The sequence below is a fragment of the Misgurnus anguillicaudatus genome, chromosome 25 (genome assembly GCF_027580225.2).
Source record: "Misgurnus anguillicaudatus chromosome 25, ASM2758022v2, whole genome shotgun sequence".
Lineage (NCBI taxonomy): Eukaryota > Metazoa > Chordata > Actinopteri > Cypriniformes > Cobitidae > Misgurnus > Misgurnus anguillicaudatus.
The window spans coordinates 18,253,079-18,279,383 of record NC_073361.2 but is presented as its reverse complement, the minus strand read 5'-3'; the positions used below and the strand labels follow the sequence as shown (position 1 = coordinate 18,279,383).

The 26,305-nt window shown below is 34.8% G+C and overlaps 1 protein-coding gene across 1 annotated transcript; it reads right to left on the bottom strand.

Moving 5' to 3' along the window:
• Positions 1 to 14: 14 nt before the first annotated feature.
• LOC129425752 (polycystin-1-like protein 1) lies at positions 15 to 20,867 on the bottom strand. Its single transcript, XM_055181883.2, is given in 49 exon segments — positions 15 to 490; positions 592 to 707; positions 792 to 947; positions 1,027 to 1,188; positions 1,277 to 1,468; positions 1,563 to 1,697; positions 1,856 to 1,996; positions 2,118 to 2,219; positions 2,427 to 2,661; positions 2,742 to 2,917; positions 3,005 to 3,079; positions 3,183 to 3,294; positions 3,380 to 3,493; positions 3,568 to 3,686; positions 3,794 to 3,970; positions 4,117 to 4,201; positions 4,322 to 4,460; positions 4,786 to 4,906; positions 4,993 to 5,075; positions 5,160 to 5,229; positions 5,349 to 5,468; positions 5,780 to 5,953; positions 6,183 to 6,399; positions 7,026 to 7,132; positions 7,216 to 7,423; positions 7,511 to 7,594; positions 8,720 to 8,915; positions 9,016 to 9,116; positions 10,177 to 10,328; positions 10,413 to 10,529; positions 10,618 to 10,866; positions 11,441 to 11,656; positions 11,733 to 11,789; positions 11,872 to 12,064; positions 12,151 to 12,274; positions 13,680 to 13,800; positions 13,908 to 14,050; positions 14,217 to 14,294; positions 14,383 to 14,559; positions 14,648 to 14,710; positions 14,998 to 15,396; positions 15,531 to 15,694; positions 15,809 to 16,012; positions 16,103 to 16,284; positions 16,364 to 16,567; positions 18,232 to 18,364; positions 19,691 to 19,930; positions 20,409 to 20,580; positions 20,676 to 20,867. Coding segments are annotated over 49 exon segments (7,671 nt in total). The 5' UTR covers positions 20,848 to 20,867; the 3' UTR covers positions 15 to 96.
• Between the last annotated feature and the right edge of the window lie 5,438 nt (positions 20,868 to 26,305).

The window sequence follows — 26,305 nt, the reverse complement described above, 5'->3', positions numbered from 1 at the left end:
TCAAAGTACAAAAGACGATTTAATACATATGTTTTATTACAAATTATTTTGAAATTCCGCTTAGAAATTTTCATAAAAAATTTGTGTCATATTGAATTACATGCATTGTTCAATGTACCCTGGAATAATTGTTTGCTCTTCCACACAGTAATTGACCATTCCCTCAATAGTCAACACATTAAGCTGATATGAATTAGTGTTAGTTGCCTGACTTGTGATGACTTCACAAGATGTAGTGGTTTGAACAGTGTGTCTTTTAATTTGGGTGAGAGAGTCGCTTTTTTCAACGCTACTGTGGTTATCTCCTATCCTGGCTGGGTCAGAGAGTCTTTTATTAGAGGCCATTATGCCTATCCACTCAGCTGGGGCACTGTTGAGCTGCTTGCTTGAATGAGGTTCTTTCAGGTGGCTTCTGTACTCCTTTGGCCCTTTTGAATGGCTCTCCTGGGTTGCTCCTCTGTCAATGTACGACGCTATTTGAAGTGGTGCTCTTGAGGTGAAAAAATAAGCATTTTAATGTTAGAATTCATTCTGATTTTCTGATATTGTTTATCTAACAACATTTTACTTAACAAAAAACATCAAGAATACCTTAAAGTATTTTCTATGTGTGATGAAACACCCCTCAGGTCCAAACTTCCTCTTTGTTTTAACTTCCTAAACTTGTTTGACTGGCTACTCGCACACGTCACATCAAAATCAGCACTCTATACAAAATAAATCATTTTACTATTGATGCCATTTATATTCTAACATTAGTTCACTTGACTCTGTAAAAGTGAAATAATAACCTCTGAGCCACAATCATGCTGAGAAATTGGGAAAGAGAAATTGCTTTGGGTTTCATATACATTTTGTTTTGCTTGAAGGGTGAGACTGTCTGACATGGCGCATAGATGAAACAGTAGCTCATCCATTAGATCCTCAAATTCTGCAAAACACAAACTCTAGGAGGGGAACAATTTATAAAACCTGTAAAACAGCCTATAGTTTACTAGTATAAGTTTTCATAAAAGCTGTACTTACATTTGTATGGACATGGTGATAAGTTGGCTTGTGACTGCCTTTGTTGATGAAACATAAAGCTTTATTTTTCATGTAAGACATCAGCTCAAAGACAGTCATTATATCTCTCCTCTTTGTAGTTCTTTTTGTTTGTTTCACAACAATCGCAAGGTTGCCAATTAACTGAAAAACATAAGGCAATATCAAAACAAGATCATATCCACTAAATAAAAATGTATATAAAAAGTGCAATTATGTTTTTGTTCTATACCATAGCTTTTAAGGGTATCAACAAAAGTCCAAAATGAAGTGTTGACTGGGTTTGGTAATACATAAAGTGGTCTATAAGAGATGAGCGAGAAAAAAATAGACCAACGAATCCTGTGTTGCTAGTAGATGGGAATGAATGCAAGATCAGGTTCCACAGACAGGAGAAGGCCACTGTGACAATAACACCGGGTGCCTAAACAAAAATAATTTAATTACATTAAAACGGCCTTTAACTAAGCTAATAGGGTGAACAGATTTTTAACATACTGTGTCATGTAAATCAATACCAGTAACCAAAGCAGGCTGGAGAAGATTTGGTTCAAAGTGGAGACGGCACCTGCCAGTGTTTTGTTTAGCCGTAAAAAGAGGACACACTTCAGGAGAAGCAAGTTCACAGCAATGCCATGGACTGATAGAAAAATCTGTGAATTATATATGATGTTTATTAATGTTGACAATTATATGTAATATTTTTTATGAAATGTGCACTTGTGTAAAGTATCCTTATCTTATATTAATGTGAGGTCATCCTATCCGCAATGGAGATATGAGTAATATCATAAATACACTATTGTCCTACCTTTTCACAACGAAAGATGGGACTTAAATCAACATACAATTTAAAATCCATCCTCTGCAGGAAATCAATGATCTCTGTTTTAAGCATGAAGTGGTAAACAGAGCAAGCATAGCGTGAAAGACAACAGATGATAACTGCCACCTGTGTAAAAAAAGAAAGATATCAAAATCTAGTAAAACATAATGATATCAATATGATGATACATCATATGCCATATATAAAATACTAATGTTATAGTCATTTTGATATAGTATAATGTCACCTCCAGCCAATTCCAAGGGTTTCTGCAGTAAAGCCACCCTCTTTGAGTCATCACATATATTTGCCAATACATTTGAAGCAGAATAGTTAAAAGTAATAGAAGCTGGAACGACAAAGATTTTAGTACACAACTTATTTCCGTAAGCATTATTTCTTATGAGTTACCACATTCAGTTCAGCATTTAAAAGTGATATACACTGTAAAAAAAATAATTATTTTACATATTCTTTACAGTTAAATTATGGTAAAATTACAGAAATAGACTGCAATTTAATTTGCCCTCAACATTCAAGTGAGTTATCATCTTACCTCACAGGCCATAATACTGTAGTCCAGAGCTAGTGGCAAATGGTAGAGTCTTGTAGACTGTACAGTGGCTGAAGTTATTATGGTTCTTATTGGCCTTTGCTCCACAAGAATAGTGACTTAAGTTAAAAGAAAACACGCTGCATTTTGAAGAAGAAACTTGATCATCACAACACGGGTGAACTGAATCATCCAGCCAGTACTCTGAAGCTTTTTAATGACCTTCATTGCTTGAGACCTATATCAATTATTTAAGATATCACATAAGCATCACATAATCTTTATATACAGTGTTAGTTATTCAGGAGAGTATCTGACCGTGTTTTTCCCAGGTTGACACTGACTCCTTTTCCCTCATAACAACCAAGATGTCCACACAGCGAGTGTCTCTCTATCACAGATTGGTCATTAGAGCTTGTGACAGAGTCTTCATTCAGAGTCTCACTTTGTATCACAGAGTATTTAATGTTGTTCTTTCCAAACAAATTCAACATCTGTTCACAGAGAAAATGAATACTTGTCAAATATGATAAAATAGGCCTACATGTCGTTACCAGTGAGACTTTGCAGTTAAGGTTCACCTGGGATGATGTCCTGTCAATCTTTCTAATAACCGGAGTTGTAATGAGAGAATAAGCAGCTCCTAAAGGCATTTTCTATAAATGTAAAGCAACACTTATTATTATTATTAATAGTAGTATTTGTAAAGTCACTTAAATTTGTATTTTAAAAGTCAAACAAATAATTTAAAAAGCTTACTTCAATGTCTACTTTATCATGGCTGTGATATAGTTTCTCCAGGAATGTAGATGCTGTCCAGTTCCACCAATCATCTTGTCTTTCAATAGAGTGAAATGAATTATGAGGGCCCCTGTTGATACAAAATATTGTCAATTTTATACATTTCTGTCAATTGTAGTATAATAGGTAGTTATCTGGGCATATGTGGTGTTTACTTTGTGAAGTGAGTCGTTATAGCATGATTCAAGCGGTACTTGAGGTCATTGTCAGACTTTCCGTAGGTGACAAAGAGAATCAGTGACAGCATGATGAGATGTACCATCAAATCCCTGTAGAGGCACAACATTCATTTTGAGGTCCTAGGGGTTAAATAGGAAATTTGAGAAGGATGAAACATTAAGACCTTGCAGTTTTGTGAAGGAAAGTCCTTTTCTTAATCTGACTCCTCATTGTCTTCAGCTCTCTTGGATTTGGTGGGCGCACCAGACGGAGGTACCTGGCTCTCTGACGGGCTGCAAGCACCTGTTCATAATGCAGTGTATTAGTTCATAGATTTTAACCAGATAATTATTCTTTATTAGATGTTGCAATTTATCTCAACATGTCACTCCAAAAGGAACAAGTTATACCTTTTGAAAATGTGTTATTTTCCCCTGTGTTTGTTGGTTTTGGTTAAACAAGTCATTGTGTGTTTTTAGGCCACCGTATCTTAGTAACTCATTGACTGGGCCTTTAACACTTAGACTGTGAAACCAGTCCAGTCTCTCTCGATGGATTAGAGACACAATGATAGCAATTATGAGTATCTGCACCAGGAAAAAAAACCAAGTAAAAGTTAAAATTTGGAGTGAATTACTGTAACTCTACTGTACTGTAATGTATTAAATTGAAGCCATATACAATTACTCCGCATATCAGCGTGTGCATTATGTGTGGTAACAAGATGATTTACCATTGCTGGGTGTAGTACAAAGCCACAGCAGACAAGCGAAAAGAAAACTGAATGAATCCACAGAAGAGCTTTTGTTCTGCTGTACCTGAAGCGGAAACAAATTTAAATACTAATTTTCATACATTTGTAAAACAAATTTGTAAAACACAAACACATGTTTTTAGTTCAAAAATCCAACAGATTTAAGTAGTGAAATGCGACCCACTTTATTCCTAAAGACGCAGTGATGATGATACACATAAGAGAGAGGGAGATGCACAGGGTCCAGCCCAAATAATGACAGCAGGACTGAAGGTTACTGATTCGACGGATTCTGCCAACACAAACCTGATGTCTCTTCAGGTCTTTGTGAATGAGATGAAAACAATAATTCATTTTACAGTATTAAATATTCATAGTATTGCGCTCCTGCTCCAGCAGTGCAAAATGGGTTCAAATCCAGGGAACACACATACTGATAAAAACGTATACCTTTGGATTAAAGTGTCTCCCAAATGTATTAATGTAATGTATTGTTTAAGTAGCCTATATATAATAAATCTTAGACAGTGGGAAAATTATTCATACATTTAAAGTAAGAATTGGTAGAAATAATTTTCACTATCTTATAAGTGTAAAAACCTCCTGAGGTGCATGATCTTAGATCCCACTGATTGCATTTGCTTTTACCATGCGGTCTGTTGTTGAAATCTGATCCACTTTTATCCACAATCTCAACAATAGCATCAGGATCCTCCTGCAGTTTTGATGCAGACGTTGAATCACATGCTTTTTGATTCTGAGTACCATACTGCAGGACACACATTTCCATTGTGTTTATTATATTTATCTTATTGTAAGCTTAAGCATATCTAACTGATAGCTCGTATGTTTTACCTTATGTTCCTTTCTCTGGGGTAATCGGGAGGAAAGATTAGGCTCAAATGTGCAATCATTCATCAGAAGAGCATCATGGTGATCTACGACAAACAAAGTATGCGATAATTTGCATAAAACTATTAAGACTGAAATAATAAAAATAAGAGGCAAATGCAAAAAAGTACCTTCTACAGAGTAGACATCAGGCACTTTAACCTTATACTGCTCTTCTGATAAATGTTTGGATATGCTTGCCTAAAATACAAATTAAATGAGTAGATTGACTAATATTACACAGAGTAATTAAGAATTTAGCACAAATAATGCATCTAGCATCAGATATTTAAATGTGGCAGGGAAAAATAAACGAGCACCTTGCTGACACGAAACACCAGAGATACCAGACTCCCGACCGGCATCACAGCAAGAACGCTGCACAGCCCTGTTACCATGGAGACCGGTGAAACATCGATAAGGCCCATGTCTAAGAAGTGCTATGGATTTGTGTACAGTAGAAAACAAAAGACTACGGTGAAATAAATTTGCATGCACTGTAGCAGACTCTTATCCAAAGCAACTTATAACAAAATAAACTTGTAACAATCAGTAGAAGTAACTTGCACTTTTTATATACTGATATTCTGTAGCTCAGCTGGTATAATATTGCATTAGCAGTGCAAAAGGTTGTGGGTTCAATCACAAATACTGATAAAATGTATAGATTAAATGCACCGTAAGGCAGTTTTTATAAAAGCATCTGCTAAATATGTAAATGTACAAGTTATGATATATGTGTGTTAATTACCTGTTCTTCCCAAATATGTATGAGTATAGTGTTGACACACATGTAACCCAGTAAAAGCAGCATACACACACTTAAACGCTGCACACGTGTGTATGCACTGTAGGATGGACAACTGTAGACTGAAAGCCATGGATGAAAGTCACTCAGGTACTCTGTGAGTTTTAAATATAGGAGCTTCTCCGAAACATAGAAGTGATAAAGACACAAGATTTAGATATTGGAATATTATATGATCTATATTCAATTTTGTGGTGCTTGTATGTAAATGGTCAGTTTTGAATGTAATTAATTTAAAACGTACAATGCAATTACATTTATATTTACTTTGATTGTAGCAATAAATGCTTATTCTTATAACATGCACACACGCAATGCTGTATAGAGACAAGTAAACATAATTAACCTGTTTAAATGTCAGGCCGTATTTAGAAGAAGTAAGGCTCCTCTCCACCTTTCCATCTCCTTCGTCCACTGCCAGCCAGCACTGGCCGAGAAAGAACCAACAGGATCCCTGCACCAGGTCTCGGACCACCACGTGACTCAGATACCAGCTGGGAGATGAACCTCCATTATTATGCCATAGATGCACCTTCCATACTCGACCCAGACTCTCTGGAGTGCTTGACAATGAACCATGAATGAGAAATAGTGAACAAAAGGTGCCAATTCAGAAAAAAGGTATAGTTATGAGCCAACAACGAGTTCAGTTGAACAATAAAGTAAGTATAGATAATTATTTAACTTCTAAACGTAAGTGAATAGTCATTTAATTTTATTTTTGTAGTCTTGCTTTTCATTTATATCTAAACATCCTTACAATGTACATGTACCTGAAAAGTAAGATGCTTTTTCAGTAACATGCTATTCTCGTGTTAGATTTCAAGAAAAATGTCCTTGTGCAAGTGAAAAAATGTGCCTGTAGTACACTGTAAAAAAGATTTGTTGGTTCAACTTAAAAAAGTGTGTTTGTAAGGTTGCCTTAACATTTTGAGTTAATTTAATTTTTTTATATTAAAAATAAAAATGATTGTTAAATAATATTTTTAAGTTGAATTAACTCAAAATTGCAATACAGTGTATGAACTCATAAACATGTAAACCGGTGTTCATATAGCTCAACTGGTAGAGCAAAAGGTTATAGGTTCAGTCCCAGGAAAAACACATACTGTTAAAATGTACAGTTTGTTATGGACTTATAAGTTCAACCAAATGCATAAACATAAATAAATTAATTATAAACACCTACCTAAGAATAAAGGTATTCCTAGAGTTGCAAGTAAAAAGTTTGGAGTCGAGGCTGCTGAGCTCTCTGGTTTGTGAGACACCGTCATCTCCATACAGAACAATGTGGACCTGACAACATTGTCCAGAAAAGCGTACATATATCACAATAAATCACAATCGCAGTTTAAGCCACTTATTAATTTGATTCATACCTGTGCTGTCATCGTGGTCCTAGATCGAAATCCTGTTTTAATGGTGACAGCGTATAGGAACTGATCTGAGGGATTGTTTTCAGGCAACAGGAACAAACCTGTAGTTTTCTGCATTGAAACATCGGCACGCCTACAGATGACCAGCATCACCACATATAGGATCAGGAATATTACCGTCACAATGATCAGTGTGTAGTTTGCATTAGAGCTGTAACACAGAAGGAAAAAATCTGTAAATGATAAAAGCAAACAGAACGTGTCAGATCTGATGAATGTGAAGAGGTTGGAGGTTTACGGGTTAAACTGTGAAACATCTGCTGAGTTGTAACTGCTTGTGATTTTCTCATGTGAGACGGCAAATGATGCCAGGTGATTGCAGCTGAAAAAATAAGACAGAAACATATCTAAGTAGTTAATATAAGAAAGGCCTTTATTTAAAATAATTTATTAAAGGGGAAATATCATGAAAATCGGACTTTTTCTAAGTTTAAGTGCTATAATTGTGTCCCCAGTGCGTCTATCAACCTAGAAAATGTGAAAAAGATCAACCAAGTAACTTAGTTTTGGTAAACCATTTTCTGCAAGCATGTGAAAAATAGGTCATTGAAATTTGGCTCCCCTTGTGATGTCAGAAGGCGATAATACTCCCCCTTAATCTGCACTATCCATCCACGGCACTGCCATTTAGTGCAGACATCAACTCATTTGCATTTTAAATGACACTTTTGCTTACACCTACAAAGTGGAAATTTTAACATGCTATAATAAATTATCTATGTGATATTTTGAGCTAAAACTTTACATACGTACTCTGGGGACACCAACAATTTATTTGACAAGTCTTTTGAAATGTCCCCTTTAAATTTTTGAATTATTTTAATAAGAATTTTATTTTAAACTAAACATTTAAATTACAGCAGAGCTTCAATCAGCTCTAAAATATATTGTATTCATAATATTGTATACTAAAAGTTCTCACTGGGACAGTAACCTTACAAAAGATACACTTATGTACCTAAAAAGGCATATTGGTATCAAATGTATACACATATGTACTAAAAATTACACATTAGGAACTTTTTAAAGGGTGTCGTCCCAGTACAAATGTTGTACTATTTTCCATCATTTTTTGTTCTTGCAGCTTTTTGATATAGACCTAATCCAATTTATAAACTTGTATTGAACCTTGACTTTCTTATCTGCACCTGCACCACACTGCTTTGTTTGGAGGAATAACTGTAAAGTCTGAGGTAACTTGCCAAGAATAAAAAATACATTAAACATTTTCTGTTCAGCCACCAGGTGGAGCATTTATGCATTTGCATTAGTGTTCCTGTGGCTCAGTGCATTGCATTAGCAACACAAAGTTCATGGGTTAAATACCAACATAGAACATACATACTGATAAAACAAGTATATAGCAGAGTGCACTGTAAATCGCTTTGGATAAAACATCTGCCGAACACAAATGTAAATGTTATTGGGCTTCAAACAGTACTCCTACCTGCAATTGATCTTGTCTGGGGAAACTCCACTGTGAGTAAAACAACCACTGGATTTCCACTCTCTCACACCATCCCATGACAAACACTCCACAGACTCAATGTTAAGAGTGTAGTTTACAGCTCTAGCAATGTACTTGTTACTTAGGCTTTGATTATAGTCAGCATTGAGAAGCATCAGGTAGACAGAGCCAGCAACTGTCAATAAAAACAGTTTGGTTTTTATAATACATACATATGGAACAGTTTGTAGTTTATTTTGTGTTAATCAAAATGTGTGTATGAGGATTATTCAAACCATGCAGAGAGGATGCTGGGATAAACATGTGTGCTGTCTGCCCTTTCCACTGATATACTTTCTGCTCATTGTACAGTTTAGGTGTTGGCCTGTGATACATCCTGTAAACAGAGGTCAGACTTACAATTTTATCCGATAAATAATAAGATCAAGAGTGGATGCACTTCAAAACAAATTCAAAACTGATCTGGTCATTTAAAGGTATGAGACGTATACAAGACATCATTTAGATACGTATCTAGCTTTACGTTTTCTTTTTTAAAAGAAAATTTCAAGTGCCTAACTCTAAATAAACCTTAACGTTCCAAATCATATATTATTTTTTTCTGAGTTTGTCACACCACACAAAAATGTGTTAAGTACCCAACCAAATTTGAATGATTGAAAAAACGGCAAGTTAACAAAAGTTATTAAAATCTTGAAAAATAGGCAGCATTTTCTGCTCTCAAGCGGTAGGGGCGTGTCCTCTGCGGCGCTGAAACCACGCCCATTCGCGGGAAAGCTGCCCCTAGGCTTGTTCGTCTTCATGCGGCGCCGCAAGAACTGACATCCGGATGACTTAAAAGTACCGCGAGAATTATTCAAGAAATCATATTTCGTCTCGCTCTCGCGATACTTTGACGTCATCCAGCTGTCGATTCTTGCGAACAAGCCTATTGTCTCTGGCCGTTTCTCATTCGACTGCATATTAATGCAGGTTGCTTGCGTCATCAAGCCTGGTTTATTTAAGTTACCTGAGCATTATATTCGCAAGTTATATGCATATTACAACAATTTACGATTAACTAAGAATAACAGTCTACGTTATAATTGTTTATATTCTGAAATAAGACAGTCTGATGGCGTGTGCAGCTTACATATGCGACTTCCGGAGGCGCAGCCTTCGGATTGAGAAACGGCTTCTATCAACTTTCAAATCCGCTGCAACATGAATGGGTGCTCGCGATTGTGTTAGGGGCGGGGCTCAAGTGTGTCTTGCCCGCCAAAAAACTCAGATATTGTGAAAAACTGCCTCATAAAACAATTTAATTTGGCATATCACAGTACTGCATAGTTTACGGTCTTTGTGTCATGTTTCAGCAATACATTTCTAACATTTAAAATGTGTTTAGAAACAATTTTTAAGATTGACTTTGAGACATTAAAAAACATAGCTCTTACCTCAGCAATAATAGGATTGGAAAAGGACGTTCAGCTGGTCTGCTAAATCGCACAGTAATGTGAATGGCTCTCTGCTGGATCTTTGGTGTGATGTTGAACTGATGGGTGTTCACCTGACTACGAAGAACAGTGAACGCCGCATGTCTGCTCTGCTAGAAAACAGACAAGAAATCAGGATAACGAATAGTAGAAGAAAATTATTTGGCCTAATTTGTAATCAGTTGAAAAATATCTACATTTCTCTCCTCTTTCCTCTGAAACTCAATGGTGACCGGCGTGAACAGGTGTCGCACTTTGATTTCTTTCTTGGTGGTGCAGTTGTAGAGCCGAATTTCTGCTGCGTTTCCAATGGGCTGCAACGTCGCATTACATTACAATGCAATTTGCGTCATGGGCAATGTGTATACTTAAGCTCAGCCATGCATTTATAGTGCAGTATACCTGTGAGGAGGGTTTAGCCCAGGTGTATGGGCTCCGTCTGTACTCTGAGATCCAAATAATAAAGCAGGGCTTGTCTTGGTTGCTACTCCACTGCTGAAATTGCATCTCCAGAAAGTCACTGAGGTGGAACGTGGTGAAGTCGAATGGTTTCACTATAGTGTGAGAGTGATGGTCAACCTTCCAGACTAATGCTTTCATTGAAGTGGTGCTCACATTGTACTGTGGGACATTGCTGGACAACATAAACCTCTGCAATACAAAACATGTGAGGGTTAACCTTAGATTCTCCAATGGCCTCTATGTTGTATCACTGAATTACATTTTAAGCATTCCTGTTATTTTATCAGTATGTGTGTCCCTGGGAATCAAAACGGCTTACCTTATGATGACTTACAACATCATTACATTTACTAGAACTTATTAGAGTCTGTCTGGAGTTCAAAGTATAAAACACTATAGGGTGGTTTCCCGGACAAGGTTCAGATTAATCCAGGATTAGGCCTTAGTTATAGTAGGACATTTAAGTATAGTTTTACAAACAAACAAACCTTACAAAAACAATACTGAGACAAAACAATGGCACTGATAATGTTAAGATACATTACAAGGTATTTTTAAATTAATGGCAGCTCAAACATGCATTTTAGTTTGGGACTAGGATAAACCTTGTCCAGGAAACTACCCTATAATTTTATTATAATAAACAACAGACAGATCCCACATTAAAATGTATAGATTGAATGCAGCATAAGTCACTTTGAAAAACGCATATGCCAAGTGCATAAATGAATCAAGTCTTCAGTGAAAGTAATAGATTTCTTACCAGTACTAAATTATTGATGGTATAAAGGATTTTGTTTATAAGTTGGTGTCCTGGTCTGAAAGAAAGCACAGGAGCGTCCAGGACAACCGATAGGAGAGAAACCAATGCATTCACCACCTCAATATCCAGGCTGTGCCCTGTTGGTTTGGACTCATGTTTGATCGACAATATGTTATGTACATACTGGATTACTTGATTTGCACTATCAAACATCACCTGTAACAAATATAAAAATGTATAAAATATTAACTTATTGAATTTCTCCATGAAATCTTTTAAGTTTGGTACTTACCTGACTAGAGATTTTTATTAAATCAGTAAGCATGTGAATGATTTCACATAAAAGTCCCTAAGACAGAAAACACATCATGTTTAATTCATGTTATATACTTGTTTTTCAAATCTTCCAAATATCCAGTTAATACAGAAACCTGGTCAGTGATGGTCAGCTGACAGATGGCTGAAATAAGAGCTGCGCGTGTGAGCGTCAGAAGATCTGTGGAGGACTCTTGGTTCAGACTCAGGCGCTTTAGCACAGTGCTCAGAAGATGAATGTAGTTGATGACGTCTCTGTCACTGCCGATTCGGACTAGACTGGTTAAGTTACCTATTCCATATATATACCTAGGAAAAAGAATCACAGTTGAAATAGTTGCTGAACAGACAGATGTAAAACCTTACTGTGTAAAGTGGTTTCTTTGTGTCCGCACAGTTCTTGATCAGGGCTAAGATGAGAGGAGGAGTTCTTCTGAAAGCTTGGCAGAACGGTGACGGTCACAGGGGAATGTTTGGTCGCTGCTCCGAGTCTATTCTGTATTTTCACAAAGACTGTGACTGTGGAGAATAAGAAGAGATTTTCAGAGAATAAAAATATATGAAAATACATAAGCACAGTGGTCAAAAGTGATGGGCAACTTTGAACAGTTGACATCTTCACTGTTTATTCAAATAATATTTTTAAAGATGCATTACAGATTTTGTATGCATGCTACATTGGTGTGGTTGGAGTATAAACTGAATTTATACTCCAATTTACAGGTAATCTTAAACTAATTTAAGATTACCTGTAAACTTTCTCTATGCATTTTTTATTCCAGTAAAACCAAGATTCTCTAAATGCTGTGGTATCCTGTATAAAAAGATTTGTTGGTTCAACTTAAAAAAGTAAGTTACCTGTTTGCTTTAAAATTTTGAGTTAATTCAGCTTAAAAAAATTAGTTAACAAAAAAATTGTTGTCAACTACTATTTTTAAGTTGAATTAACTTTTTGTTACACTGTATATTTGTCTAAAAATGTATTTTTGCCTTAAATGTTTTGTTGAATCAACTGAATCACTTTACAAGTCAACTTACTGTTATTTATCTTGACAAGAGATTAGTTGCTACAACTTATAAAACAAAGTTGACTTTTTTCAACTATATTTTATAAGTTATAGCAACTCATCTGTACACTGTAAAAAATACTTTGCTGCCTTCAATTTTTTGTTGAATCAACTCAATTTTACAAGCCATTTCAACTTACTATTATTTATCTTGACTGGAGATGAGTTGTTATAAATACAGGTGAGTTGTTATAACTTATAAAATAAAGTTGACTTTTCACAGCTATATTTTATAAGTTGTGACAACTCATCTCTGTTGACATGACTTGTAAATCTGAGTTGATTTAACAAAAAAATTTATGGCAGCAAAGTTTTTTTACAGTGTAGTTATAATAACGCATCTCAAGTGAAGGTAAATAATAGTAAGTTGAAATTACTTGTAAATTAGTAATTTTTGAGTTGATTCAACATAAAAATTTAAGGCAGCAAAGATTTTTTTTACATTGTACCATTTGTTTGTGTATTTTGTAAAAAGTAAAAAAAAATTACTTTCATTGGTAACACCGAAAAAAAGTTTAAGTTTATTCAACTTATGGTTTCACTTTAGGTGAAAAATTTAAGTTGAATAAACTTTTTTATTAAATGTAAAATGTTTTGGTGTTACCAATTGAAGTAACTTTTAAACTTGAAACAATTTTTCACTTTTTGTGATGGCACTTGAGGGGGCATTAAGAGCAAATACTGTACAAATTTCCCCCTCACCGATCGATCACTTTTGCCCTCTACTGTGTAGATATAAATGTGAGAATACTCATGAAAAATTGTATTAACCAAATATAAGTTTGGTCTATAAATTAGACAGTCTAATTGAAATTTGAGCACTTTGTCTATGTTGCTATGGCTTCTGTCAAATGTACCTTTGTAATCGTGTTTGGGATCCCCACTAGGAAGATTAAAGTAATGTTGGAAATCTCTTCCCTCATAAAGGAGTCTCCTCTGACCATTTCCAACACTGTAACTGTACTCAAACACAAGATCCTTATCACAGAAACACAAACATGATCAGATCAAACTTAAGAAAAAACTCTTAAATAAAAAAAATAAAAAAAATCAAATTCTAAAGAATATTAGAAAATGCAGTAGACCTCTCTTCCAGAAGAGCAGAAGATGCTGAAATGAGTGTGGATTTCAAAGCCTGTGCTGGGCTGAATTTGGCAGCTCATTCCCTTGGGAACGGCATGCGTATGGAAGAACAGCTGGCTCTTACCCTGCTGCCCACCCTCACAGCCTGAGATGATAAAAATGCTTACAGCTTTTTGCCAAAACAAGACAATCTATTATAACATGAGTGGTTTTTATTGTAAATTATTGCTTTAATTTATTTTAATTATTGATAATCTGGCCATTCTAATAATTGATTGTGATGATGATTAATTTCCAAAACAATCCCTTACTTGCAGAAACCTCAAGCATATAGAGACTCTTTGGTTTAAGCATAAATGGTTTAAATGTGACAACTGAAGAGGAAATGCCTAAAGGAAAAAAAAAAGAAAAAGTAAATGTAAGAACAATAGGATTAAATCATCAAATTTTTACAAAAGCACATAATATGTGACATACCTGTGAAAGTGTAAGACTCAAATACAGTCTGATGAATGAGCTGTCTGTGAAGATCCAGCAGGGTCTTCTCGGATACCACTTGTCCAAGCAGACTGGGGTCCACTAGGTTATCACCCTTATTGTCATATGAGTGAGGGTGTAACTCTCCTTTCCAGCTAAATCCCATTAAATCGATCTCTTAAGCAAACCAAAACACACTGTTAAATCATTTGTGTAAAAGCATGTTGTTTAAATATTAGCTATGAGAACAGAAAACAATGCATACCTGTTGGTCTGCCAACTGGGACACCACCAGCCTCTTCAATTCCAGAACCATAGTAATCATAGTCTAAACAACAATGACACTCGTATAAACATCATGCAAACCATTTTGTATAGTGATGATGATAAATAGATATCTGGTATTGATTATACAGAAAACAATGTCAAGTTCCAAAACCAAATCTACCACCAGGGGGCGTCTAAACTCATCTTAATGCACAATGATGAAAAATATGAACAAAGCAAAGCAACACAAAACCTTCTAGCCTGAAAATGTGACATTTTTACATTTATTAGCAAATCTACAAAACAATGTTCACATCCACTGTCACAGCATCGAAGATAATACCATACCTGAAGTTACATCAGTCAATGACACACTATCTGAGACTGGTAAAAAACCCTGGTACTCCCACTGACCCCCAGAAGACTCAGTTTCCTCAGGAAAGGGCAGAGGGAAGGATGGGTGTGAAGGTGTCGTTGGAGGAAAAGATGGATGCTTGAACATATTGGGATTTTCAATAAGACTATGAGTGTTAATAATATCATGTGGCTTTGTATGAATCACCGATGTCAAGATATTATGTGTAATTGGGGCTGAAAATCCAGTGTTAGATAAAAGATAAGGAGACACCGGAACTGAGGGCTCAGTTAAAGGGGCTTCAGTGAAAGGTGTCACAGTCTGTTGGTAGAGATATAGGTTTTCTTTTATTCTGAATGGTAAACCTAGATCCACACTGCTGAAGAATGGGACTGAGAGAGAGAGAGAGAGAGAGAGAGAGAGAGAGAGAGAGAGAGAGAGAGAGAGAGAGAGAGATTAATATTTGTTTCAAATCACCAACCAAACAATTGTCTTGGTAGTAAATATTAAATGACTATATTCTTACTCTCTGTATTAACTTTGCTTGAGGCATTAACCAGGTAAAGTTTCCAGTAATAGGTGCCATTTTTGGGATGGAAACCACACTCATTATCGAAAGCAGATATTGAAAACTGTTCATTCCAGTTCACTGAATTTCCTTGACATTGTTTACAAGACATATGAATGTTGCTGGATAGAAAAATAAAGAAAATCACCTTAATAAATGCTGTACTTATTGCATTTCTCATTTATATAGTACAATGTGCTGTATTTGTTTGAAGTAATATAAAACTTCACATTTACCTGACTTCTTTTGATGTAACAGTGATGAACATCTCAGACAAAGACGATCGATTCCCGCTGTGCACAGTGAGAGTGAATTGAAACAGGTCGATGGCAGATTTTAAGGAATTTGTGGGAAACTTGAGTATTGCTGAAGTGGTCAGAATGTTTCTATTGAAACATTTACTCTCCTTTGTGTTCATAGGTCGGCATGACCAACTGTAACTAAAATAGAAACAAAAAATATAAATTAGCTATAAAAATGACTGACAATATAATAAAGTGGTATCATATGGTATTACATTACTTATGCACCTTAAAGTATTATTTGGGTAATCTGGGTCATATGATTTTCTTCCATCCAGTGTAATGATGGTACCACTATGACGACTGATGAAAATGTTTGTGGCTTCATTAATGACACTCACAGGATGACTGAGCATCACCTCAATAACAACACTGTAGTTACTGTAGACCACATTACCGACCACCTGGACCTTATGGGAGACAACAATTAGGCCTATTATATATGCTAGAATTTTAATTTAAAAAGCAGAGTGGATAAAAGGACATTACCTTTGCTATAGCTTTATATGTTCCATAATACAGTGAAAACTTTGGCAGTTCAATATATTGCCTGTCTGTTTCTGTGTGTGGGATGAGCAATGGCTGTCCGCTCGTGTCATATATAGTCCATCTATACACAAGACCTCTGGAAATGTTACATTGAATCTGGGCCTCAAAAGTCACAGCAAGACGCACATTCTGATACCGCCACAGCTGGAAATAAAACAAACAGCACAAGTAATATATTTGGTAGATGGTGATATCATGATATTTTAATATCATGATAGTGAAAGATGTTTTTAATGCTCTTTACAGTACTAAAAAAAAAGGAAGGTGCTGCTACAAAAAGTTATTCAGCCAGTGGCGATGCGGGAGGGGTGGCTTAAGCCCCGTGTTTCGCCAAAAGCCCGTGATCTTTTGAGAATTGAAAACGTTTTAGTTCACAAATGTAACAGATTTTGTTATTGTTATTTCTAATGTGTTTTCCTTGTATACAAATTCCTCTGTTTGTGGTGGATCAGCGATTATTTTACGCGTGATTTATTCCGTTAAAAGCAACTGTGAAGCTACGTGTCGAGTTGATAAACAGTACAGTATCTGTTCCGGCCTGCAGGTGGCACTGTTGACAACACAGAGTCAGTCATTAAACATCAGGTAAAAATAAAAACAACAGTTCCGTCAAATTAACAACTTATTTCTCAGTTCCTAATAACTTAAAATCTTAATAACTTAGCTTACATTGTCAATGCGTATGTATGTATGTAAAAATTAAATAACTTTGATTAATAAAATGAAGGCCTATGAGAAATATACCCTATAAATGCACAATGTGAATCAAATGAAGGCCTATGAGAAATACACCCAATAAATGCACAATGTTACTTAAAGCTACAAAGTAAGGGTTGATCATCATGGAAAATGACAGGCAGAAATGAGAAGAAACAAAGAAAAACAGCTAAATTAACAAGACAATCACCATGATAAGACCAAAGATAAGTATGCTTTTTACTTGTTTTATGTATATATTACAGTTTTATATCATAATAGTAAATAATAATATATATATATATATATTAAATAATACAATTTTAAAACAATAATGTCTGTGGGGTCATGTTCTCGGGGGGCTATGCCCCATCCCATCTGATAGAAATGCCCCTGTGAACCATTTTTGGTTCCCTAAATCAGTAGTTCTCAAAAAAATTCGCTGTGTGGCCCCCCTTGTGAACTGTGTATCCCTACGTGCCCTCCCCCAAAAAATGTATGATAAAACATTCATCAAAACTATATTTAAATTAAACAAAACATATTAAATTATACAATAAAGAGTTTTCATTACACAGAATTTATGATAAATTAATTTATTTTATAAAATGTCATAAAATCGATACCCCAGTTTGATAATTACTGCCTTAAAAAAACACAATTTTTTTCTTACTTTTTTATGGTCTAAAGCAGTGGTTCTCAAACTGGGGGCCGCGAGATGGTGCCAGGGGGGCCCCAGTTTTATGACATTTTATAAAATGAATTCATTTATCATGAATTCTGTGTAATTAAACCTAAAAAAAAAATAAAGCTACTAACCAACAGCAATACTTTGTATAACTTCATATGTTTTTTGTTTAATTAAAATGTTACATTTTAGAACATTTTTTTGTCATAAATTTTTTTTGGGGGCCCGCGAAGGAATGCACCCTACACAAGGGGGGGGCGCACGCAGAAAAAGTTTGAGAACCACTGGTCTAAAGAACCTTTATCCACTACAAAAAACCTTTTGTAAAACAGAATGGCTATACAGAAAAATTATTCTTTCATGACATTGTGTAGCAATTTAAGTTTTATGACTGTATAACTTTGGCATAATACCTGTTTCATACCTGTATTTTGTTTTGGCCCATATTTTTTACCATGGGCGGCAGACATGATTCTTCAACCACAAAGATGTGTCCTGTTAAGGATGCAGAGCTCACCAGGTTGGATATTATTACCTCAACTACATATTCTCCAGTTCTTAAAACAAAAACAGATTTTACAAACACATTATGACTTTAGTGTACACTGTAAAACAATTTCTGTAAAAATGACAGTATTTCTGGCAGCTGGTTGCCAGTAACTTACTGATTAAATTATTTACTGGCAACAGTTAAAGTTAAATGAACACTAACAAGTCTTTGTCTTTACAGAATAAAACTAAAATAACAGCCTCATGCAAAGCATTCTGGAAAACAAAATCTAAAAAAAAGAAAAACAGAAAAGGGTTGATGATGATTTCTGGTTCCCAGAATGCTTTGCATGAGGCTGTTTTTTATTCTGTAAAGATAAAGATTTTTTAATGTTTAATGTTCAATCAACTTTGAACAAACAGTAAATAACATAAATTTAAATCTACAGTAAGCTACTGACAATAATCAGCTGTAAAAAAAATCTGTAGAAATTGCAGCTGGGTTGCCGGTAACTTACCGTAGATTTAAATTTATGTTATTACTGGCAACATTTTGTTCAAAGTTAAATGAACATTAAACATTTACAAGTCTTTGTATTTACAGAATGAAACTAGAAAAAACAGCATCAAGCAAAACATTCTGGGAAACAAAATCTGAAGCAAAAAACAGAAAAAGTTTGATGATGATTTCTGGTTCCCAGAATGCTTTGCATGGGGCTGTTATTGTATAGTTTTGTTCTGGAAAGATAAAGAATTGTTGATGTTTGAAGTTTATTCAACTTTGAATAAACTCTTGCCAGTAAATAACATAAATTTAAATCTACGGTACACTGTAAAAAAAATCTGTAGAAATTACAATGTTATTGCAGCTGGGTTGCCGGTAAATTACCGTAGATTTAAATTTAAGTTATTTACTGGTAAGAGTTTGTTCAAAGTTGAATAAATTTTAAATATTAACAAGTCTTTATCTTTACAGAATAAAACTATACAATAACAGCCTCATGCAAAGCATTCTGGGAACCAGAAATCATCATCAAACTTTTTCTGTTTTTTGCTCAGATTTTGTTTCCCAGAATGTTTTGCTTGATGCTGTTTTTCTAGTTTCATTCTGTAAAGACAAAGACTTGTAAATGTTTAATGTTCATTTACCTTTGAACAAAATGTTGCCAGTAATAACATAAATTTAAATCAACGGTAAGTTACCGGCAAACCAGCTGCAAATTTCTACGGAATTTTTTTAACGTGTAATTTACCGGCAACCCAGCTGCAATACCATTGTAATTTCTACAGATTTTTTTACAGTGTATTTTTTACAGTGTATGTTATGTACGTTATAATTCAGGTGTCCTTTTTAAGATAAAACAAGATTTAATTTAGGAGGACAATGCTTTTACCTGTTAAAAATGTGATGTTCAGTAACTCGTCCATCTCGCTCTGTTCCATCTCCAAATTTCCAGTGATAGGAGACATCAGTGCCTGAGTTGATCCTGCAGGTGAAGCTCACAGTGCTGTTTAATAAAACAGAGGGTTTGTACAGAAGTCTGTTGGGCTGCACAGCTTTCTGAATCACAATAGGATAAACTTCTGAGATGACAGAAGTGAGACCATCAGATACGCTAACAGTCACATTGTATCTGCAAAACAAAAAAGTAAATACAAGATTTTGGGATCAGCACAACAGCACAGGATTAATACAAAAATGTAAACATTTTAATTTATTTAAAAATCAAAGTTACCTTAAAGTGCTTACAATGGAAATTAATTGGAATATTATAAAATATAAAAATGTGAAATGTCAAAAGTAGATCCACCAGATATAACCATTTCATTAACATGATTTAAGTGAGATATAATTGCCTGCTTTCTGTGTTTCAAGTTAAATCCCATATTACTTAATGCATATTAGGATAATAATTTTATCACACTAAAATTGCATTAACGTGTAATGTTTACATTGTCTATACCTTTATACAAATATGGCCTGGTTCCATTTACTTCTATTGTATCCGCCACACTATATTCTTAATTGTTTTGTTTTTTATTAAATATACAGGTAAGTCAAAATTATGTTTTTGTAGTTGTATATATATTTGATAAAATCAAAAAATGTACTTGTCTGGAAGGCGATATCTCTTAGTGAAGGTTCTGGAGGTTGTCTTTATCTCAGGTCCATCCCCAAAATCCCAAAGAAAATATAGCGGCTCTGGTTCTTCTTCTGTTATGGCAACGAATGTTACATCTGCCTCTGTTGCATACGCTTGTTTGTCAGCATGGATCCACACAGCTGGAAAAGACATCACGCAAACAGAATAGGAATATAAATAGTGAAAGGTTTGTAAGTGTGGCTTTGTTTCATGCAAGGAGGGGAGGGAATCACACCTTGCTTGTGACTGTGGGTGAATTCTGTGAAGGTTTTTTCTTGTTGTCTGTGATCTGCCTCCGTGAGCAGAGCAGCATCGGTAGGGATATCCTGATCTGTCTTGGACAACTTGAGATTCAAATACTCAGTCCCAGAGGGAAATGCTGTAATTTTCCACTTGGTTGAATACATGTAAATCTTGTCTGTAATGGTCACATCTTAAAAAATACAAAAACAAATGGTGGTTACAAATGTTGTTTTTCATGTTTATTTATATTAGTAATGAGTCTGGTAAACATACTTAAATGGTACAATCCAGCAGCAGGTAATGTTGCATTTATATAGCAGGTAAAGCATCCACTGGCCTTAACAGAGATATTATGCAAATACTGAGGACCAGAGTCCCCACCAAACCCAAAGAAAACCATAAGAGTTTCTTTGCTCAAAATCAGAATGCCTGAAAGAAACAATATGCGTACATGAGGATTGCATTGTATTGCATTAATAATTTTATATAAACAAAGAAATTGTGCATTTATTAAAAGGAATAGTTCACCCAAAAATGAAAATTCTGTCACAATTTACTTACAAAGGAAGATGTTTTGAGCAACATTTGTAACCAAACGGTTTTGAAGCACCATTGACTTCCATAGTATTTGTCTTTCCTACTATGGAAGTCAGTGGTGCTCCTGTTTCCTGCAAGAATACAAACATCTGCCTTTGTGTTCAGCAGAACAAAGAAATGTATACAGGTTTGTAACAACTTGAAGCTGAGTAAATGATGACAGAATTTTCATTTTGGGTAAACTATCCCTTTAAGCTGTCTGCAGTCACATTAAAATGAATTCAGTTAATTGCTATTACATGCATATTAAAAACAATATGTGGCTTGCTATAGAAAGCAGCTGAATAACCTGAAATTTCCAGAAGAAGAGGCTTTCCAATCTGCACTATGTCAGACAAAGCAGATACAGTGGATTCATGAACAGAAGGCCGTCTGCCACTGTACGCTGCCAGCCGGCTTGTCTCATTGCCATGAAGAACACACACAGAGCAAGAGCATCTGCAGGTACATACATATGGACCAGACATCTTTAAAACATAACTTTAAAAAAAAGAAAAACATCTCAGCAATCAGACTTTGCTTACAATCTGTTTGGTATGCCTAAATCCTGAATTGCTACATTTTGCTGATTTAATTTATATATTTGTTTATAAGTGTAGTCTGGAGTCATTTCAGCTCACTAGTTTATATCTTGATAAATGAGAGGTTGCTGTAACTTATAGAAAGGAAAAATTGCTTAATTTATTTTGATGAGTAATGTAAAAACATTTGTTGTCAAGACTAATTGATCACATCATCATTACAGTCTAGAAAAAACGTTGCTTATTAAAAAATAACTGGTACCACTTTAAGGTTTAATTTGTTAACATTAGTTAACTAGTTGTTAACATAAACTAACAATGAACAGTCTTTCTAAGGCGTTTATTAATCTTAGTACCTGTTAATTTACTAATTTAACATTTACTACATATATTTAAAAATCAAACTTAGCACCTGACAAAATGAACTAAAATAAATAATATTAACAAAAAATAAATTACTCACTCTCAGTTCATGTTAGCTATGCATATACTAATGTTAATAAATTAGACATTTTTGTAAATAACAAAATAAATAAATACATTTCAATGACTATGTAAACAAAATGTAGAAAAAAAGAAAACATCATACCCTTCATTCATATACAGTTTTGAACATAGTGGAGAGTCAGTTTCCTGACATTGCAATAAATCCAGTGAGCTGAATCCAAGGTTCCTCTGAACAACTGTGAAAAGTTTATATTATGAATAAATCTCTACTGAATGAATTTATTGGCTCAAGCGTTTAATCAGAAGACCTTATCATATTGTTTATCAGTATACATACCATTATCCACATTCCCCTGTCCATAGATATGTCTGAGACCAAAAATGAGTGGCAAAATAAAACACAATTCAGAAAGTCTTGTCAACAGCAACATCGTAACAACTGTAAATGTCTTTCGTTAGTGCAGCAATTTCTTGGGCTCTTGTTTACAAGTGACGGCGAATAGTAGGCGTGGCTTCTTGATTGACACTTGTGCTTTCAAATGGTAACAGTGATGGAAGCGATTAGGCTATATGTGCCCTTGGCAAGGATCACTAATTATTCATTATTTTATTATTATTAACGACAGTATTTGTGGTTCTTTCACTAGCTTTCGGGGTCAACCCCCGGATTAAACGGGTAACACGACTGGGGTCAATACAACTGCAAATTAAGCTATTCTGTATATCTATATTAATATGAATATGAAAGCTGAAAATTGAATATAACCTATTCATTGCTTTGATGCAGTAATCTAAAAATTTAAAAATCTCTTTTACCAGTGAAGTCTTCTTGATTAAAATATTTTTTCAGTGCGTAAAACAATGACTTCAAGTTTCATACAGAATAACCAGGAACCAAAACGACACCTGCTGTGAATATATAAAAAACAACCCATTATTCTCTGTGGGAATGCAGTGAATAGCCTACAATTATGTGCATTTTCAAGTGCAATTCAGATTCAAATTTAGTTATTTAAAAAAAATGTACACAAGGAAATATATGTCAAACCAGACTAAACTTGGAAATTCATGAAGCTTTTTGATTACTGACAGACACCTTTAATAAAGAGAAATCTTATTTCAAAAGATTAATTGAATCTGTCTTTTTCTGCATGATGAGAAACACTAACCCGAATAAGCTTTTTGCAATTGTGTATTCATTATTTGTTGTGTGTTTTGAATGAAAAGCCCATGTTTGTTTATGCAGAGGTTTTGTTCTCTTCAAGACAGAGGATGTAAAACGTCTCAGGTGAAAGCTCTGCATAAAGCCTTCTGACAGCGTCTGATTGATCACATGCAAGTGATGTTTTCTGGCTTCAAAGGCTTGTTGAAGTGCGGTCGGAATTAGTGAGAAATAGACATTTATAGGTGAAGCATGAACACTTTGTTAGTGACCCAAACAATGATGACAACTGCAGGCCCAGCCAACGGCAACATACCCCTGAGAAAACACAACCTGCCACTTCAAACACTCTCTATATGTATTTATGTTCCACAGTGATGAATGAAAGCTTTGACAGCCATGGGGACACAGACGCCCAAGGGCAAAATGTATGACATGGTTAAATGGATGACAAAGTTAAATGAAAATAGCTCTCATTGAGTGCGAAGAGTACATGCTTATCATTTTCTAGACATCATCAAACTATAACATATGTATGTAATAAATGTAGATTTTGGATTTGTCAGGTGCCAGTGCACGCAACAAGATCGCGCCCCTTTGTGTTTTACTCTTATTAATTCGGACGGCCAACAACTGCTAAATCGACAAGTCAAGCTAAAATTTCTTTATTTTAATTAATGGTTAAATCGATGGTTTATGAAGTCAGTAACAGTCAAAAATACAATGTATTTGTTTGATGTAGCAATAAAGATGTAATGTGATCCGCGTTGATTTTTCTTGCGTGTCTCTTCCTACATATAAATGTTAGAAAAAATCCATATTCTCCAAAATTGGGAACGCACCCTTTAATTTGCTGCTTAATTAAAACTCTTAATAGCAGAAAACAGCACAGAGATATCTCATTTAGTTAACCTAATAGTTTTGCATTAAATATAGGCTAAATAAACATGACAAAAATAAATCATGTTTAAATAAATATTAAAATAGCCTATTGGAAATGACAGCAATATAAAACTGTTCCAAAAAATGAATTGGCTTTGCAGTTAATCTATTTTTGTATGCAAAAGTTCAAATGTTTTTGTAAAAATATTTCAAACAGATTCTAAAGGATGCAAAAATCATATGATGACATTTATTGTCAGATTGTCCCAAATGCATAAGGTAAACGTATTTAAATGTATGTTATCACTGTTAGTTTTTATTGACTGCATAAAACGTGTAGTGTGTTGTACACAAAAAGTTTGTGGGTCGTCTTTAAAAGCCTCAAGCTCATGGCCTAATTATTTCAAGGCTTCTTCCGATTCTTGCGCATGGTAGTGGTTGAAAGCGTTATCCCACAACTGAAATGTTTGTTCAAACCTTACAGTTTGAGATGACAAACATCTTGAGAAAATAACGGTTGACAGACCATAGACAATAAAAAATATAATACATTTTAATTTACAATTACAAGTCAAAAATTTCTTTTTTTCGATTAGATAACCTATATATTTAATTATATATTTATATATTTCATCTCAAAGTTTTAACATTCAGTGATATGGCATTCTGGCTTTATCGGTGTTGCCATTTGGATTAAGCTGGATGCAGACGAAGAGCATCGAAACAATGTCAATTGAGAAAGTGACTGACACCAGAAGAGGAACCAACAAAACAAAGAACTGGCTACCATATGTTTAACAGCTGTTCTGTAATGTATACTTTTATGCACAGATCAGACAACAGGGGGCGATAAACTTTGAATGCGTAATTACAAATTAAATCTGGGCCCTGTACCAAGGTGGGAGGGTAGCCTACTGTCGCTCGTAATAGCAATAACATTTGTCTACGTCGATTAGACCTACGTCGTTTTGTGGAAACTACGTAGTTGATCATACATTGATTAATTAAGCATTTGCATATGCTTCTGGCTTTTATACAGAGTGAATGCATTTAGTGTGTACATTTTTATCAATGTGTGCCTTCCTCGAACCCATGACCTTTTCGCTGCTATCATTGTCAACTGAGCTAAAATTGTTATAGCCTATTTACATTACATTTATCGCATAATAGAATATCAACAGCGTTTAATGATACTAATGTTCACATATGTGTGTAAATATTGCAATGCAATGTATTACCTTACAGGACCTTGAACTAATCTCCTTTTATGTCCATACCACTGTACTCAGTGGTTCCCAAACTGGGGGTTGAGATGGTGCCAGGGGGCACCAGTTTTATGACATCTTGTAACACACATTAATTTAGGCCTATCATTCTGTGTAATTAAACTTCAAAAAATTAGGCTATTAACTAACAGCGCTGCATTGTATAATTTAATGTTTTGTTTAATTCACAAATTTCATGAATTTTCATTGGAGGGAAGCACCATACAATGCCAAAAAGTTTGAGAACCACTGCTCTAGGTTATTTTGAAACAGGCCGTAATTGCAAAATTGTCCATAGGCCTGTTGTCGTATATGCTTTAGGCAACCCTTCAGATTATATCAGTATCTTATAAGGATTGAACCTTCTCCAAAATGTCCGGTAGCAAATGCTACATTAAACACAAGACCAAGCCAGACACATTGTCTTTATAATCATAAACCCCTTAAATGGGCTGGCTAAATTTATAAGCAACAAGTGCTTTTGAAAGCTAAGAAACCAGGTAAACCTAAGGCAGCAGGTTAATACTAAATCATTAATTTAACAGTGTAGGATTATGCCTTTATTACAGCAAGACAAACTAATAAATTTTTATGGGAAACGAAAGTGTCTGTCATATAGTAGCTCTATAATAAAAAAAAATGAATCAGATTTCAGCAGATAATATTTGAATTATCCTGCTTTTGAGACATCAACTAAATAAACAAAATGTAATTACTTAGACTGTAAAAGATGATGATGATGCATTCA